General features: G+C 38.4%; 1 protein-coding gene across 6 annotated transcripts in view; it reads right to left on the minus strand.

Moving 5' to 3' along the window:
* Nucleotides 1-4,288: 4,288 nt before the first annotated feature.
* The window catches only part of EXOC2 (exocyst complex component 2), a 244,959-nt gene continuing 229,861 nt past the window's right edge, over nt 4,289-19,386 (minus strand). For all 6 annotated transcript variants that reach the window (XM_077143499.1, XM_077143501.1, XM_077143502.1 and 3 more), the window contains 4 exons: nt 18,849-18,971; nt 14,183-14,244; nt 8,247-8,306; nt 4,289-6,051 (listed from right to left, as the gene is read on the minus strand). In XM_077143499.1, coding sequence (XP_076999614.1) covers nt 5,958-6,051; nt 8,247-8,306; nt 14,183-14,244; nt 18,849-18,971 — 339 coding nt within the window. In that variant the 3' untranslated portion in view covers nt 4,289-5,957. The remainder of the gene's footprint in view (nt 6,052-8,246; nt 8,307-14,182; nt 14,245-18,848; nt 18,972-19,386) is intronic.

Raw genomic sequence — 19,386 nt, forward strand, 5'->3', positions numbered from 1 at the left:
CAGCAAGGGATTCAAATTATTCAAGGAATTTCCCTGAATCTAAAGGTATCAGTTCAAGTAGTAGGAATTCAAGGGCTCATAGAACCTTATGAAATTCCATAGCTCTGGGTAAAGATTTTACAAAGAATGGGGTAGAGAACAGAAAACCTGTTGGGCAACAGAGCAGATTTCAGAATTCTGAGGAAAAATCACTTCCAATCTAGACCTCTATACCCAGCTGTGCTGGTTTGAAACTATTATGTACTCTAGAAAAGCCATGTTTTAACCTTCATCCAATCTTGTGGGGCAGCTGTTTCTTTTAATCCTGATCCAACATGGTAGGTTAGGAACCTCTGATTAGATTATCTCCACAGAGTTGCAGTGTGTCTAACTGTGGGCATGGCTTTTTGATTAGATGTGAGAGCCTATTTGAGGTAGGTCTTGATTAGTTTACTGGAGTGCTTTAAAAGGGGAAACATTCTGAAGAAACCTCAGATGCAGACGCTTGGAGAACAGCTGCTTCAGAGCTGACAGAGACATGGATGTTTGGAGATGCTTGGAGTACCAACAAAGAGTACAATACCAAGACACAGGTAGAGCCCAGCCAATGTCACTATGTGCCTTCCCATGAGATGCTAAGCAAACCAGAACCTAGAGTTGTGTTCTGGAGGAGCTAAGTGAAGGCCCACAGATGCTTAGAGAGGAAACCACAGGAAACAGAGGCTGAAAGTAATGGATCCCAGGAGCAAGGGATCAGCAGATGCCAGCCATTGTGCCTTCCCAGCTGACAGAGGTGTTCCGGATGGCATCAGCCTTTTTGAGTGAAGATAGCCTCTTGTTGGTGCCTTCATTTGGACATTTTCATGGTCTTAGAATTGTAATTTACAACTTATAAAATTCCCTTTTTAAAAGCTGTTCCATTTCAGGTATATTGCATTCCGGCAGCTTAATAAACCAGCTGAACTATCAATTAAATGTGAAGATATAATAAAGATTTTCTTCAGATAATCATGCCTCAAAAAATTTTATCTCCCATATACTCTTCAGGAAGTTTCCAGAGATTGAGCTGCTCTGCAAGGGATGCAAATGCAGTTGCTCCAACACAGAAGGTGGGCGGTGGGAAGTTATGGGTGATGACTATGAAGGGAGATCGGGTGGGGCAGGGCTAGACGGCACCTGGCTCAGACCGGGGCAGCCAAAAAGCCGCGGGCAAAACTTTTTGAGAAGATAAAGCTAATAAAACACCCATGTGTTCGAATATATTGCAATGATATTTGTACAACTTGGGTGGAGGGAGTTTAGAGATAATATGATGTAGAATATATAGAAAACACAAAAAGCAGAAGGGGAAAAATATACTGCATTACTGGCTTAGCACTGAATTATATTCATATAAGCATAATAATGTGAACACTGACAAACCAAACACTAACCAAAATGAACACATTGGAAGGGGTTAACGGAAGTGTGTGCATGGCAGAGATGATTAAAGAGCTAAATCCTCATTTTCTATTGTAGGGAGACAACAGTCACCGAAACCAGAGAGTTAAGGAGGAGCAACATAAATCTGTAAGGTAAATGCCGAAAGAATCAGATCAGCTAGTAGAGTTGGGAGGGGACACTTTCAGGGAGCAAATAATTGGGGAAATTTGTTAGAGGGACTGTTTGCTTCTTCAACCAGTTCTGTGGAACCACTTGACTCTTTAAACTATGTATAAATACAAATGTAGTTACAAGATATAAAGAGATAACTTGACTCATTTATTAATATAAATTCATCAATTAACACTCAATGGATATTTTCTGCGGCCTAGGGCCTGCAGTCCTCCCTCTGAAGCCTACTGACCTCAGACCCTTCTTTGCAGTCCATGGCAGGGCTTTTGGGGGCCAGCTGAGAGCACAGCATGGGGAAACAAGGAGGAAAAGAAAACCACTCCCTGGTCATCGGACATGTCCCTGGTGCCTGTCCAGTAGAAGCCTGGGGCACATTTAGGAAGAGAAAATGTGACAAACATTTGGAAAGGGGTGAGTATGCTGTTTGTAAGTCATTCCATAAAGAAGCAGAGGCAGCAGGAATTTATCAGACATTCAGAGAATTTAAGAAGAAAAGGGAGCTAGGAGTGACCCTTCAGGAATGACTCTTAGGAATTTCACTTTTGTCTTGAGGCTGGGATACTTAGTGATTTTCAACCAAGAGGCAGTTTTCAATAAGAGTCCTACCCTGAGTTCAGAGAAATGAAGCCATGTATTCAGGTTCTCTGGTTCCTTCCTTATCATTTTCCGTCTGGTTCTTTTATGAAGATTTTTGAAATGTGAAATCCAGCAATCACTTCTTGGTACTCAGCCTTTTGGCATATCTGCAACATATGGTCTTGCTGATAACTGCTTTATTTTTATGTAATCCTTGCCAGGTCTCCTGACTTTTGTGACTGCATGGTCCCATTCTTCCTTGTCTCTCCTCCTTTCTCTACGGTGGGTCCTCTGGTGGTCCATCATAGGCTGTCTTTGCCTGTTGGCATTCAGGTGGAGTTCAGCAGAGTTCATTCAGTCTTGGCTCTCAGGGATTTATGCCTAGCGAGATGGTTTGTAGGGAGGTTTGACAGGACCATTCAAGAAAAATGTTCAGAAATAACAGTAACAACAACATCAACAAAACCTAATCAATGGGATACCAGTCATGGTTAAAACACTGATGGAAGCCAGGATGCCCAGCTTCAGTGCTAACCTTGTCCATGAGTTTGGTGCCATTAGGAGAAAGAGTGCTACATCTTACTAACTTTCAGTAGTCAAAATGTAAACAGGTAACACAAAGACCCAGATCCTGCTCATACAATATTTATTACTTTGTATTTATAACCTGGCCAAGTATAAAAAGGCATTCCAGTGATACATATGGTAAAACTGAGTAACAATTGTGGGTGAAATGAAAATGAAATAACATCAATAAATAAAATGACAGGTGACTTTATTATACAAATATACATAACTAGCTTTTACAGCAAACCTAAAATTGTTAGAACTGCAGCTTTAATTGAGGTGATATATTGACTATATATTAAAATCTTTTAGTTTTCAGAGTACTTTATAAATCCATATAAAAATAGTACTGTTAGATAAAGTTTAATGTTAATATATCTAAGTTTCAGTCTATAAAGTTATGCATAATTTTTAAAGCATTTATTAAAATACATTTGACTTTAAGAAATTTCTTTTAAAAACTGGTTGAAAGTTGTAACTTTTCAAAATACACACTTATAATACTGTTGTGCAATTAACAGCAGAATATCCCACAGCACATGATCAAAACAGAAACACGTATCACCACCTTATACCAAACCCAGGATAAAAATTTAATCTTTTCTATTCATTCCCTTTAAGAAAACTGTAGCAATGATGACAAAGAAAGAAGAGTGACTCAGTGAACTGTGCCACCAGGAATGATGCTTGCTTTGCAATGCCCAAATCATTTCTAGAACATACCACATTCACAGTATACTGATACAGAAAGTCTTGGTCAAACCAAATTAGTTTCTAATATTCCTGTTGCATGTAAAGTAAGACCGATGCAGCTAACTCACATGAAGCCATACTGACCCACATAAACATAGATGTGCTAAAACCAAAATGTGATCTGATGGCTGAAGACACCCTGCATATCTTAATGCTTTTTCTCAGCCACCTCTTTGGGAACTCGCTCCAAGTCTGTTCCTCTATTTTCTCTACCTTACGTCATACACTCCCAATTTCTCTCAACCATCTCAACTGCTCTTCCGCAACGCAAGTAGGTCTTGAAATTCCCCTTTCTTCTAAGAAGTGCCCTCTGACTTGGAAAATTATTCCTTGAACCACCTCATTTAAGTATAGGGTTTTTATGCCATTTATCCTCCATTCTCTGACCCAGAAAACCCTTAGTTGTTCCTATGCTGCTTGAAGTTTATTATCCTCTGGCATTTATGCGCTTTGATTTGATTTGTGTCCCTGGTGACTGGAGGGCAGAAAGCATGGTCAACTGGGAGAAAGAACTGTGTAGTTGCTGGGTTAATGAGGGATGAAGTCTGACAATTATGCGTTTGCACACTGATCCAGCCACTTACACTAACTAGCCTTGTGATCTTAGATAAGACACAACCTTTCTCTAAGCCCCAATTTTCTTATCTGTGAAATGAACCTACTACTGACCCACCTGTAAGGTTCTTTTAAGGACTAAATGAGATAATTTAGCATACAGCCTAGCATAGGGTAAATCTCCAACAAATAGGAAAAATTAGCAAGATATCTAACATGCTTTCTGACAATGATTAGACAAATATAAGGTAAAGCCAAATTTCAGTATTTATTTTGAGCGTTAAAACTAGACACATAAAAAGTTATACAGATAATGAAAATATGTTGAAATAAAAATGCTTAGGGGGAAAAGTCAACTAAATTACATCTTACATTGAAGACAGCTTCTATATTGGCTGAATCTCCGGTAATAGATATTTAAAATAGCCACACACATTCAGGATTGCAGGTTTGTAATTTAGTACATAGTCATGTTAGATTACAATGATTAACATGCTTGGGAGAAACAATATTTTGTTTGCTTAATATGCTCCATTGCTTAATATGCTTTATCAACTATAATTGTAAAAGATGATAAACTTTTGCTTCTAGTTACTATACACCAAATGAACAAACACAATAACATTTACTTACTTCAAATAATGGGCACTGTATATGGCTATAATGTGCTCTAAAATTACCTGTATTATTTAAAGACATTAATTTCGGCCTTGAGAAAAAGGATTCTTTGACACCCACAGAAAATTTGGAGATCCGTGACAAGTAGACTACAAAGAGAGGATTACTCAACTTACTAATGCAAAATGTTGTGATGAAGTTAGGTGGGGGAAGCTCCCTTTCAAAGAGGTCATGGTGACCTGAACCGATTCCAGTAAACGAAGTCACCAGGGAATGTAGGACAAACATACAAGGTTCAGCTGCATCTTTTACCACCTGGCAACTGAGGAGCTTTCTTTGTATCTTCAGAAAACACAGGCTGTTGCCAGACCAGAATTCTTTTAGCTACTGAGCAAGTCATTTGGAGGTAAGATGTGGTAGAACAGCCGTGGAGGGAGTGCAAGTCATCAAAGGCTGGGCTTTGGCTTTAGGACAAAGGAAGATTGTAGCCACCACCAATAAAGCTTGCCATATCACCTTAGTGCCAGGTACACAAATGTAGTGATATCAGATGTGCAGGAACCCAGGGACAAGCAAACACAGTGACAACCATGAAGTGACATAAGTCAAATTAAAGGTGAAGTGAAAACTAAAAAGCTCCCTTGAAAAAGGTGCTTAATGTTTACCACTCTGAAAAATTAGGTAACAAAATGCAAAGTTAATCCATGGACATGTGGACAACAAATAATTTACCCTAAATATGACATTTTATCCAGGTTGCAATATTTCCAAAACCCCACTTGAACTGGGTGATTCACAGTCATTTGTACAGTTTAAGTGCAGCTATACAGTTTAGAATAGATGTCTAAATATAACAATTTTCCAAATCTCTTATCAGTCTTTGCGTTTTAGAAGCTGCCAGTACCTCATCCAGTAGATGAGACACTGAGAAGTGCTTTGTCACAAAGCGCATGCTATCTTTAAACATTCCCCAAGCAAGTGAACCTTCCTGCATTAGTATCCATGTGACAGACAGTCAAGAAATAACACACGGTAAGATGTGCTGCAAACAGTCATGCAGGACCTAATCCAATAAAGTTGACAAAGCAAATACTGTGAAGGCATTTCACATAAGGTCATTTTGGTTAAAAGAAAAATATACCAACATCTTTCTAAGCAACCAATTTTGGGGGGGGGTGGCAGGGGAGAACAATCACAAACCCAAAGCTTTATATGCCAAATACCTTTAGGTCATTTAAGAAAAGTGACAGTTTTATCACTCATTATCTTTCAGATTGTCCTTATTTTGCAGATTTTTATGTTTTCATCATGGTTGAAGAAGCAGCCTGGAAGCAGGCGAGCTGCAAGTGCATACTGCTCTTGAACTTGTTCAGAAGCTCCTCCAATGACCTACAGGGAGGAGAACAGATTTTACATCCCGGCAGCATGAAGGTTGCCCAGCTAAAGAGGAAAACACTTTGACTTGTGCTTGCTGTTTTCAGAAGGTAGCGAAAAATGGTATTATTTACAGATTCTTAACTCAATAAGTGAAATAAGTTAATCAAAGAAGTCAAGGTTATTTATATGCATAAGTCTCCCTCCTGTTCCCTACTCCCAGATTAATTAGGGTCCTCTGTAAAACTGACTGTTGTTTCAGTTCACTTAAAAAATTACATACACTAAATTTCGCTCTTCTTGGTGTTGAGTTTTCTGAATGTTGACAAGCATATAGTTGTGGGACAACTACCACAATCAGGGTACAGAATGGCCCATTACCCCTCCACCCCAAACTTCCCTTGTGCTGCCCTGTGGAGTCAACCCCTTCTCTGTCCCCAGCAACCTCTGATCTATTTTCAATTCCTGTAATGCTGCATTTTTATCTTTTAACAAATATTGGAGAATGGTGACCTAAAGTAGGGAATTACGCATCCAAAGAATCAGTTAGTTTTAACTCCACTGGGGAAATCATTCTACTACCTGATATTTCAATTTCTTTCCTCAACTCGTGTGATATATTTACCATAATTTTAGAGCCAGAAGGGATCTAAGAGTTCAGTGAAGCAACTAAGACCCAGGCTCTATCTTACCATGAATTGTCTGAAAATAAAGGATTAGATGTGCTGCTGTCTGAGCTATTATTTTTAATGTGTGGATCTATTATGTGTTAGGCATGACATCTTGAAAGAAATTACAAGCTATACAAATTGGTTAATGCTTTTGGGTTCAAGAGTTATTTCACAGTTCAACATTGCTCAGTATCAGAATACTGTTGTAATATTAAATCTAAAATACAGCCCTTACCAAGGACTAATTGAGGGGGTCTGTTTTTCTTTTGAGTCATGTTTTACATGTTAAAAATAATAGTGATTGTTTTAACCTTTTATCATATTTATTTTAAAGAAATGAAAAGAGGTTGGAACCAATGCAGACAGAGCTGAAATTTAGTGAGGAGAAGCAGCAAGCAGGAAAATGGGAGAAATGGTTGTATATGTGGACATGATTTGTGTATTCATCCATTGGCTCATTTAAGAACATCCTCAAGGAATGATATTAGGCACATAAAATCTGAAGAAGTTGCCCAAGTGCTCCGTGCTCCTCAAAACTCAGTCCAAATATCAATTCCCATGGGGAACGTGCCCTCCCATGAACCCCAGTCCAAATATCATCTCTCTCCCCTCTGAGTTTCCACAACATTCACCATGGCTGTAGGATTAATTCAGTGCAAACTTGGAACAGCCTGATACTGCCAATTATCTTTTTGACTGGTGTTTTTATTACTTCTCCAACTAGACTACAAGCTCCGGGGTAGTTTACATCTCTTGTATCATTCCAGGATCCAGCACAGCACTTTTCCAGGAGTTAAGGGTGCCATAAATAAATATTTGTTTGAGGGTTGATCAGCCAAGAGTTAAGGGTGGATGGACTTTGGTTACTATTGATGAGGGAATAAAGATTTACAACATTTCACTGCTTCAGCTGAGGGTAGGATGGACATTTAGGGAGTTTGCCTGGCCTAGATCTCTTCTCAGACCAGAATTTCCTGTTATAGGCAGTTGTTAAGTGGTAAAGTTTAAATTCAGGCTTTCAGTAAATGTAGTAATGAAATATATACAACTTTACTATGTTTGATATGCACAAATCTGCTCTTCCTAAATACTTCATATTTTACAGAACACAATGTTATTTTACACTGCTGAGCTACAGAAAAAGAAAAAAAAATCTCTGAATCTGTATTTTACTATGATGTCCTTTTACATTTACCTAAATATTTTCTTTAAAACTAAGCTAATATAATAATATAGCTTACTGTGTGAGTCAAATTTAAATAAGCGTTCTTACAACTTTTCCCTATTAGCTCTTTATTTCTCAATGGTCCTTGAGCAAGAAAAGAACTAGTTTCTCTGACTGCCACAAACCCAGAAGAAAGGTTTTATTTTGTCACTTGACATACTGCCAGGCAAGGTAAAGTTAACATAATGCATGAAATTAAGGGCTATTAAGAAATGCTCAGCCTTAAATCCAAATCATTTTAAAAAAGAGGTACAGGTAATAAAATTTTGTTCAACATACCTAATTGGAGTCTGAGAATAAAATACAGAACTTACTTCTTATCTGCTCCACTTGAGAGCTGAGGCAGGGCTTCCAAAGCTTGTTTAAAACAAGACCTAGAGCATAAATATCAGCATTTGAACAGAAGCATTTCATAGTTCTAAAGGAATTCAAAAATTCATAAGCATACCTTAAATATTTGTAAGCATATCTTAGATATAAAAAAAAACCAAAATGAACCAGTGGAGCAAGGGGAAATATAAGCAAAAGTGAGAAACAGTAGAAAAAGCAAAAGTAAAAGTGAGGGTAATTACCAGTTGGAGGCTTTGCAGGACTAAGGCCAGAAAAACCAAACTAGGAAATGAAACATTACTGTGAAGGCTAAAGGAGAAACTGGTGAGAAAAGGATGTAACTCACTACAGATGTGCGAGGAATGTGGCGATTCTTTTCAAAAAAACAGGCTCCAGATAAAGGAAGGGAATTAAGTGGAAATAGGAACAATCTTGTGAAAGATTACACAAATAGGGACATTTACAGTATTGACATCTATAGGGTCTGCTTTTTATAATAATCAGATATAGTCTTGAGACATATTTAAAATCTGTAGGAAAACAGAGAGATGTATAAATACTGAAAAAGTTCACTATCCATTCTTTACATGACAAAGGAAAAAGGAATGAAGTCAAAAGTAGCCCCCTAGGCATTCCCCTTTCCTTGTTTGCATCGAGTGCTGACTTCCATTTCCCAACTGCCGGCCAGTGGGAAAACTATTTCTCCGCTCTTTATAAGTCCCTAATTAAAACTCACGGGCTATTTTCCGTCTCGCATGCTGTTTGGTCTTGAAGTTGGGTTGGAAGAGTTGGTGAGCCAGCCAGCCATAAAAGCCATGGGAAAAGAGACTCTGGGGGGTACTCCTGGGCGGCCTGCTTCCTTGATGTGGGGAGGGGCTGCTCACTTGTTTGGCTGTGCTGCAGTCAGCTGGCTGTTGTAGGCAGTACAGCCAGGTACAGCCGACTGTCTCAGAAAGACAGATACATCAGGAGACTTGAAGGATGTGTTGTAAGAAGCTACACCATGTGGACAGGAGTTTAGAAATATTGGCGTGCTGGTATGCTAGAATAAAAGGGTACAGACTACCTAAGGGGCAAGTAAGATATATCCTGACTTCCCCTGACTGGAACCCAAAGGTTTGGGATCCCACAGATTCTTAATCTGATGATGAAAAGTAGAAAAAAGAACAGGTCTAGAAAGCAGAAAATCAAGTAAAGACATCTTTGTAAATGGCATTACTGAAAGTTGCCTCTTTAAGGAATTAGCATTTAATTATGTCATTATCACATTGTTTCCTTTGGTAATCTCTTAAATAGGGCCAGTCAACCTGTTTTCACCTTCACCTTGGAAGGAGAATAGAGGATTTTCATTGAGCTCCCACAGGCTATTTACATAGCCCCATTATCTGCCAAACACTCATAGCAAAGGATTTGACTAAGTGGCAAAGTGTAACTCTATTTTCTTATATTGATGATGTCATGTTAACTAGTAAGTCCCCAGAACTAAAAACTTTAGGCTCATTGCTATTTCATCTTAACAGTCAGGGATGGGCAATTAATTGTGTTTTCAGTTTGCTAAAGGTGCTGGAATGCAATGTTACAGCAGAAATGGGTTGGTTTTTATAAAGGGGATTTATTTAGTTACAAATTTACAGTTCTTCAGAGGAAAGGAAGCTAGCTTTCATCTGGCTTCCTCTATCACATGGGAAGGCACACAGTGAAGTCTGCTCCCTCTCTCCAGGCTTCTGGTTTCAAATGGCTTTCTCCAGGGCATCTTCTCTCTGCGTCTCCCAATGAGCGGGTCTATGCTGGCTGTGAGTGCTGAGCCGAGCCATGCTCAGGGGCTTCTCTCTGATCTGACTTCTTTTTAAGCCTCCAGATGATTAAATTAAGTGTCACTCATTGTAGGAGGTACTCCTCTCAGCTGGCTACAAATGTAATCAGCCACAGATGAAATTCACATGCTGTGATTTAAATCCACAGCAATAGAACTGGGCACCATCACCAATCACGTTGACACCTAAACCTATCACAATCCCGATAAACTGTAATGCCCTTTCAAATTTTTTGAAATGCCCTTTCAAATTCTTGGGTGTTGTATGATTAGGAAAGGCAAAAATTATTCCTTTTGAAGTAATTCATAAGGTATAATGTTTTTCTATGTCACATATAGCAAAATAATTAATGGCTTTCTTGGAATTGTTGGGTATTGGAGAACTTTTGTTCCTCATTTAGCCTAAATGTTAAAACCTGTGTATGTTTTGATTAGGAAAAATGGGATACCTCCCAACAGGCTGTTTTTGAAAAAGCCAAATAGGCTATAGCACAGGCTTAGGCTCTATGGAGGTGGACAGGGGTGGGTGTGTGGACCCAGATGTGCCTTGTGAATGAGATTATGTCCAGTACTGATATTGGCTTTGGGTGGGGCTTGTGGCAAAGGCAACAGGCAAAGCAAGTTCCCACTGGCTTTTGGTTTCAGCTCTGGAAAGAGCCGAACTGTGGTACAGTTCCTTAGAAGACCAACTGTATGCTGCCTAAAATACCTTACTGCAAGTTGAAGGACTAATTCGGAAATGCCCTGTGAAATTAAGAACAGGCATCCCCATACAGGGGTGGATATGTGATACTGCCACTAAGCTTCACCCTGGCAGTGCACAATTAAGCACATTAACAAAATGGAAAGCAGCTCAGCATTTTCAACAACAATCCCTTATGTGTAGAAATTTATGATATCCTGAGACTAGTTTCCTATGCGGAAAGACACTTGTCCCTCCTCTCCCTGCAGAACCTTCCAAGGTGGTTGTCTCTATGCCCACCACTGATGGATACCAGCAGTATACCTAAGTCTGCTGATAAACTAATGGGTCTGCACATGGGCAGCCTGCTACCAGGATGGCAGTAGCCATGCAATCTAGTATGGTGGGAAATTATGACTATGGACTGGATAAGGGCTATATGGGTGGTCATTGTTCACAAACCAGGAGGCATTAACTATTTCTGCTGACAACTGGGCAATGTACCGGGGCCTGCTAATGTGGATGGCCACATGGAAGCAAGAGCAATGGATTGTTGTCACCTGACCCTTATGGGGACAAGAAATAGGGGAATACTTCCGCACTTCTTGTCACAAGTGAAAGGAACTATGTTTCATGTCTCTGCCTATAACACTGATTCTTTACCTGGCAGTATTCAAGCAGATACTTCGGCAAGAATTCTTAGCTTAGATCCAACATCGCACAAGGCTGATAAATGGTTGAACTGAAAGACAGGACACCAAGGGTACCAGACTCTGACATGGCAATCCAGCTGTCCATCACTAGACAACTGAAAGAAGTTGCGGATACCTGCCCCTCCTGTTCACTGCAACACCCAAACATGCTTCCTCATCAACTCGGTCACATTATCCACGAGCAGATTCTGGTCACCAGGTGGCAGGTAGATTATATTGGGCCCATTTCCTTATTTGGAGGTACAAAATATGCTTTTACAGCTGTAGATATGGCCACTGGACTATTGCTGGCCTTCCCAGAAGGGAAAGCGAACCAAAGAGCTACAATATGTAGTTTCAAAAAGCTCAGTGCAATAATGGGTAATTGGAGCTGAAGGGATACAGACTGTGCAACAGGTCTGGATACAAAAACTCAGAAATGGACAGCACAATACTACCTAATTATAATGTAATTATGTTAAAACATTGAATGAAGCTGCATGAGAGGTATAGTTTTTTTATTTTTATTTTTTCTCTCTATTATCATTTTATTTCTTTTCTGTTGTCTTTTTATTTCTTTTTCTAAATCGATGCAAATGTACTAAGAAATGATGAATATGCAACTATGTGATGATATTAAGAATTAATGATTGTATATGTAGAATGGAATGATTTCTAAATGTTTTGTTAATTTTTTTTAATTAATTAAAAAAAAAAGCTCAGTGCATTCTTTGGGGTCCCCACACATGTTGACAGTGATAAAGGACCTCCTTTATCAGACAACTAACTCAAGTCTGGGCTACTAGTGAACCTGACATCTTACAGACATTTTATTTGCTTACAACCCCACAAAAGGGTTAGTCAAAAGAATGAATGGGTTCCTAAAGGAGCAGTTAATAGATAACAAGCAAGCACTGCAGCAGTGAACATGCCGGTTGTATCTGGCCCTCACCAGCCTTGATCTGTGGACTCGAGCAGCTGCTCCTGCTCCTACTGAACTGGCAATGGCAGGGCCCATGCAAGTACTACATATTCAAATAAAAGGATCAGCAATGCTACAGCCACAATGATGTAATGAAAATACTTGCTCTTGCCTGTGCCACAAGCATTTGAAATTGGGGAAAATAAGGCTGACCAGCCGTGGTCCTGGCCAATGCAGTCATGCTGATTAGGAATCCTGAGGCCATGAGGTATGGGGCATGCCCCAAATTTCCAGAGTTGTATATGTAACCAGCACAGGACACCCCGTACCTCAAGGAACAGTGTGTATGACTCCATGTATATTTACTGTGCCTAGGCTAACTGTGGATTTGATTCCAGAAGTTTCCCTGCAATTGCAGAGGGAAAAGGTATGGTCACAGCACCTGTCCTCCAGGAACAGTTCTATCTACTAAAGGAAATTTAGCTTGTATTCTTTTTTGCCTTCAGCATCACAGCAGATACCTTTCTGCAGTAACCTACATGCACAATAGATCTCAAAGCTGAGTGTGCACTGAACGGCCACTGTTGGGTGCCACCAGTCTGCCCTGGACTGTGACGCCTATGAACTGGACTGTGCAGAATACGCTGCTGGTCTGGCAGAATGCAGCACATTGGAAAATCTGGAAAAGAATCTTCTCATTTAAGACTGAAATCATAGGTTTAATCAATTATCAGTAGAATGATTTAATTCCCTTTCTTGGCTTACAGTGTTGTTGTGGAATATGGATGCAGTGTATGTCACACAGACAATGCAAACTGCTGTTTGGGGGTGGACTGTGGCAAGCCAGGGGTCAGAACCCCTCCCTTAGGGAAGCATATGGCAGCCTGAGTGACATTCATTAAAATCCCCTCCCCTGGTGATTAAATGTACAAATAAAATTAAAATACATATTTTTTTTCATGAGGGAGAAAGGAAAAAAACAAAAACAAAAACTCCCCTCCCCTAATTACTGTGGTAACCAACTCTCACAGGATTTTGCTGAACCTTATAACCTGACCCCTAGGCACTCCTCTTCCTCCTGTTTGTGCAGAATGCTGTCTTCCATCTCCCAACAGGCCACCACTGGCATGAATTTTCTCCTGTCTGTAAGTCTTTAAAACTTCTGCAATTTTCTGCCTGGCATGTCTTGGGGTTAAATTGGGTTGGAACACATACTATTTGGCTTCTCAGCCCCCTTAACAATATCACCAGGTAATTCCTAGGGAATATTGTCAAGGAAGTAGAATCACTTTTCAGAATTAAGTAGTTAGTGCTGTTTCAGTTCACTTATTAATATTTCTATGGTAGGAAATCCTGACTTTCATTCAAAACAGCTAAAATTTATCATCAAATTTCCACTACAAAATTTTGCAGACAAACCACAAGGTTTCCTCTTGTGCTGATATTTACACATTTGAACTGTCCTTCAGAGTCTGATGATTCTTATTTTCTTCTTTTCTAGGAAGCATGTAATGCTCTGCTAGGTCATTTATGAGAGCATAGTTATCAACAGTAGTGAAAACTAAATTATAATAAACCCCTTTCCCTTCCTATTGTGCTACAAAGAAGCTGCCTTGGAAACTCTTGGTTTACGGTAGATGCATACTTTTTATCTAAAAAAACACAAAAACATCATTCTAAATATAAACTTTATCACATAAGAAAAATATGAACATTCACTCTGATAAATTATTGTTACAAAGGATATTATATTATAATAAACGACGTTTACTTTTACTAAAGCACTCTGAACAAGAATATTAGGATCTTACTTGCTTTCAGGTGTCAAGTAAATAGCCACTGTATCCCTTAATGCACAGATTTCAAGCCTGGCCTAAAGATGAGAAAAAGACAAAAGTGACAATAGGGCAATATTTCAATCATTAAATACAAACAAGACATGAGGTAGAGCAGTCTTTAGCCTGAGTGCAAGGACTAACTTAGCAGGTTGACTAATACGAGGAACAGACTTTTGAAAATGGTCCAAAGAAATTGGCTATGACAAAATTTCCTTTTACTGAAAATTAATGTGCAGTCAAATATATGACTGTGTCAAGGCAAAAGGTGCTAGGTACCTTGCTATGAACTGATTTTCCAGCAATCTGTGTTTACTATCTAACCACTAATTTTTCTCTGCAAACTCTGAACTCTGAAACACTGCCCTGAACGATTCTGCCTCCCCCGCCCCCCCCGTCACAGATTTAAGGAAGTGGGTTGGTTTATTTCCTCTCACCTATCACTGTCCTGGCACAGACTCTAATCTCAAAAACTAACTTCAAGTACTATAGATCCAACATGATCCCTTATCAAAACCACAGCTTGCTTTACAGAAATTCTCGGGTTGATCCTAAAATTCACGTGGCAAGTCCATGGATCTAAAATCCCAAAACAATCCTGTAAAACGAATAACACTGGCGGAGGCGTCACACTTCCCAATTTCAAACTTACACCAAAACTACAGCAAGGGCAGGCCACGGTGGCTCAGCAGGCAGTTTTCGCCCGCCATGCCAAAGACCTGGGTCGATTCCCAGTGCCTGCCCTCGCCAAAAAAAAAAAAAAGAAAGAAAGAAAACAGCAATCAAATCTGAGTGGCACTAGCACAAGAATAGAAAACTGAGTCAATGGGAGAGACTCGAGAGTCTAGAGATAAACCTTTACAGTTATGGTAAATTGATTTTTCAAAAAGTTAAGACAATTCAATAAGGGAAAAATAATCTTTTCAACGACTGATGCAGAGACAACTGGATATCCACATGCAAAAGGATGAAGTTGAATCCCTTCCTTAACACAAAAATCAACTCAAAGTGGATCGCGGATCTCCATATAAGAGATGAACCTGTAAAACTCTCAGAAGAAAACATACGAATAAATCTGTGTGACCTTTGGAGAGGCAAAGCATACTCAAAAAATGACAACAAAATCAAGCAACACACACACACAAAAGAGATAAACTGGCTATCATCAAAGCTAAAAACTTTGCCGCAGAGGATACCACCAATAAAGTGAAAAGACAATCCCAGAATGGGAGGAAAACTGTGCAAATCAAATATCTGATGAGGGAGTTGTATACAGAATATATAAACAATACAACTCAATAATAAAAAGATAAAAAATCCAATTAAAAAAAGGGAAAGGGATCTGAATAGATATTTCTCCAAAGACGACATACAAAACAGCCATAAAACATGAAAAGGTGCCCAACATCATTAGCCATTTGGGAAATGTAAATCCAAACTATAATGAGACACCACTTCATGCCCATTAGAATGGCTATTTAGAAAATGGAAAATAACAAGTGCTGATGAGGATGTAGAAAAATTGGACTCCTTACACACTGCTGGTGTTGATGTAAAATGATCCAGCCACTTTGGAAAACAGTCTAGCAGCTCCTCAAAAGGTGAAACATAGAGTTACTACCATATGACCCAATAATTCCACCCCTAGTTTTCTCCCCAAGAGAAATGAAAATATAGGTTCATGAAAAAGTAATACAGGAATATTCACAACAGCATTATTCATATTAGCTAAAAGCAGAAACAACCCAAATGCTTACCAACTGATGAATGGATATGTACTATTGGTCAATAAGAGAGAATGCTACAACCTAGATGAAAACTGAAAACATACTGAATAGAAGCATGGGGCTTCTTTTTAGGGTAAAAAAATGTTATAAAATTGTGCTGATAACTGTCCAACTCTGTGAATATACTAAAAATTAATGACTTGTATACTCCAAACAGGTGGATTGCCTCGTACAGGAATTATAACTATACAAAATTTTAGCTAACCTAAAGCTTTTGGTTCTTATGTTTTGGTCTTTGATCTAATTTGAGTTAATTTTTGCCTGTGGTTCTGAGACAGGGATCCATCTACATTCTTTTGCTTACAGAGATCCAGTTTTCCCAGAATCATTTGTTGAAAAGATTACTCTTTCCCTATTGAGTGGACTTGGCATACTTTGCAAAAATCAACTGGCCACTCAAGTCAGTAATTTTTCAGCATTTCTAAATTTAGATCCACAAAGCTATAATTATTTCTGGCAAAAAAAAAAAATCAGTTGGCCAAAGACGTGAGGGTTTATTTCTGAACTCTCAATTCGATTCTATTGGTCTGTATATCTGTCCTTGTGCCAGGACCAGGCTGTTTTGATTACTATAGATTTGTAACAAATTTTAAAATCTAGAAGTGAATTCTCCAACTTTTTCCAAATGATTTTAAATATTCAGGGCCCCTTACCCTTCCATATGAATTTGATGATTGGCTTTTCCATTTATGCAAAGAAGAGTGTTGGAATTCTGATTGGGATTCTGTTGAATCTGTAAATCACTTTGGGTTGTACTGACATGTTAACAGCATTACAGTTTTCCAATCTGTGAGCAAAGAATATCTTTTTATTTATTTAGATTTTTAACTTCTTTTAGTAATGCTTTGTAGTTTTCTGTGTACAAGTCCTCTACACCCTTGGTTAAATTATCCCTTGATATTTGACTCTTTTGGTTGCTACTGTAAACGAAATTGTTTTCTTGATTTCCTTTTTAGATTGTTCACTGATAGTGTATAGAAACATCACTAATTTTTATGTACTGATTTTATATCCTGCCACTTTGCTGAATTCATTTGTTAGCTCTAATACCTTTTTTTTTGGTGGATTCCTTGTGATTTTCTCTATATGGGATCATATCATCCGCAATAGAGAAGCTTTCTGTTTTCCTTTCCAATTTGGATGACGTTTCTTTCTTTCTTTTTGCTTAATTGCTTTGGCTAGGACTTTCAGAACAATTGAAATTTCTCAGTCAGACTAAACACATTTCAAATGCTCTAGAGCCACATGTGGCTAGTGGCTACCGTACTGATGACACAGATAGACATCATCATAGGGATGCCCTAGGTATTACAGTACGTCTTTATTTTTCATATTCTACTTATTGTTAATGTACCACTTCATGTAAAATTTAGACATTTTGCAACTCTATTAATCCATGTTATCCCCCCCTCATCCTTGTGCTATAGCCGTCTTATGTTTTACATTTACATACATCATATATCCCACAAGGCAATGGTATAATTGTTGGTTTATAAGGAATATGTTTTTTTTAAAAATTGAGAAGGAAAAAATCTTTTACATTTACCCACATATTTACATTTCTGATGTTCTTCTTTCTGCCTGAATGTCTGTTTCCTTCTGGTACCATTTCCCTTCAGCCTGAAGAATTTCATTCACCATTTCTTGTGGTTCAAACATTTGCTGCTGAGCTTTCCTATCTATTTATTTATTATGCACATATTCTCCTATAAATCACTGAATACAGCTTCTTTAAAATCCTAGTCCGCTAATTCCACCAAATGGGTCATCTCAAGGATAATCTCAGTTGATCATCTTTACTACTGAGAATGGGTCATTTTTTCCTGTTTTGTTTTGTGTATATCAATTAAATCTGGGTTGTATTTTAGACATTCTGGATGTTATGTTGTGGAGACTGGATTCTGTAATATGCCTCTGAAGAGTGCTGACTTTTGTTTATTTTAGCAAGAAATTAACTTAATTGGACACAAACTGACATTTTTTATCTCTTGGGCAGCAGTTCAATTCTTAGTTCAGTTCTTCTAACTTTAGCTAGGCTGGATGGAATGTCAACCAGAGATTATGGCAGAAGAATTTGTGGGCTCTTCCTGTCTACTCTCTGGACTACCTCCCTCAGTTTCTAACAGTTGTGATTGCCCTGAATCCTATACTTCAAGCTAGAAAGTTGGCAGGAATTTAGGCAGTCTGCCTTAAAGCTAAAAATCCATAAAAAGTAGGGAACCCATTTAAGTACCATTTCTTTCAGAATCTGCCCAGTAATGGTCATTTTTTAATGCGTCAGGTGTTGGTCTTTTATATATTATTCAAAGTTTACAGTTGTTATCTGTGGGGGAGAGTTTGGGCTGATAAGAGTTTCCTCAGTCAGAGGAAACAGAACTGCTATTACTTTTTTTTTGGCACGGGTAGGCTCTGGGAATCGAACCCGGGTCTCTGGCATGGCAAGTGAGAATTCTGCCACTGAGCCACTGTTGCCCACTCTACCACTCCTTTTTAATAACACACTCAAGATGCTCCCAGGACATGGAAAGAGGAGGTCCCTCTCCAATATATTTGTAGACCTCTGCTCCTTCCAGCTGGGTTATGTGCATATCAAGAACCATCTGGTTTATGGCAGTTATACTTGTTATTGCAATTATGTAATTTAAATAATTAGTATATGAACTGATGAAATGAGTGCAAAGAAACAGTTATTTTTGTTTCTATGTAAGTTGCACTGAATGTTTTACAAAGAGTTACAGATTTCCAATCTGTAGATCCATTAAAAATAAGCCTGTCTTAAAATTGGTGAATAAAAATATATTTATATGTTTTAAATGAAAATAGAAGCTCAACATGGAACTGAATGGTTTTGGTACCTGTAATGCTCCATTCTTGCTGAATGATGAGACACACTGCATCAGTCGACTTAGTTCCTCAGAAACAGCTTCCACCACCTTGGTTAGTACCCGAGGCACCAATTCTTTGGAAATAGTAAACACCTGATTGAAAGTTTAAAAGAAGAAAAAAATTATACATTAGGGGGCTTTTGCATGATTTTAATTTGTTTGAAACAAAGGAATACACAAAACAAAATAGCTCACAGTGCTTCCAAAGTCATATTTTTATATAAAATTATGAATGAAAGGAAAGTAATTATACTTAAATCATATTCACTGATTCACAACAAAAAATAATTCTCTTAAAAATATATTGTGTGTATATATATAGTTTTTCAAGGGTATTGTTAATGTTGACAAACTAAGAATAGTTTTGAAATTTTCTTTTTTCTCTTGCCCCTTTCACAAGGAAGAAAACAAATTTCTAAAGAGGGAAATATAGAAATAAATTGGGTCAAACTCTCTTTAGAACATGAGCAATACAATTTTCATACTGAGCACAGTACTTTTATTAGAC

The sequence above is a fragment of the Tamandua tetradactyla genome, chromosome 25, assembly GCF_023851605.1.
Source record: "Tamandua tetradactyla isolate mTamTet1 chromosome 25, mTamTet1.pri, whole genome shotgun sequence".
NCBI lineage: Eukaryota > Metazoa > Chordata > Mammalia > Pilosa > Myrmecophagidae > Tamandua > Tamandua tetradactyla.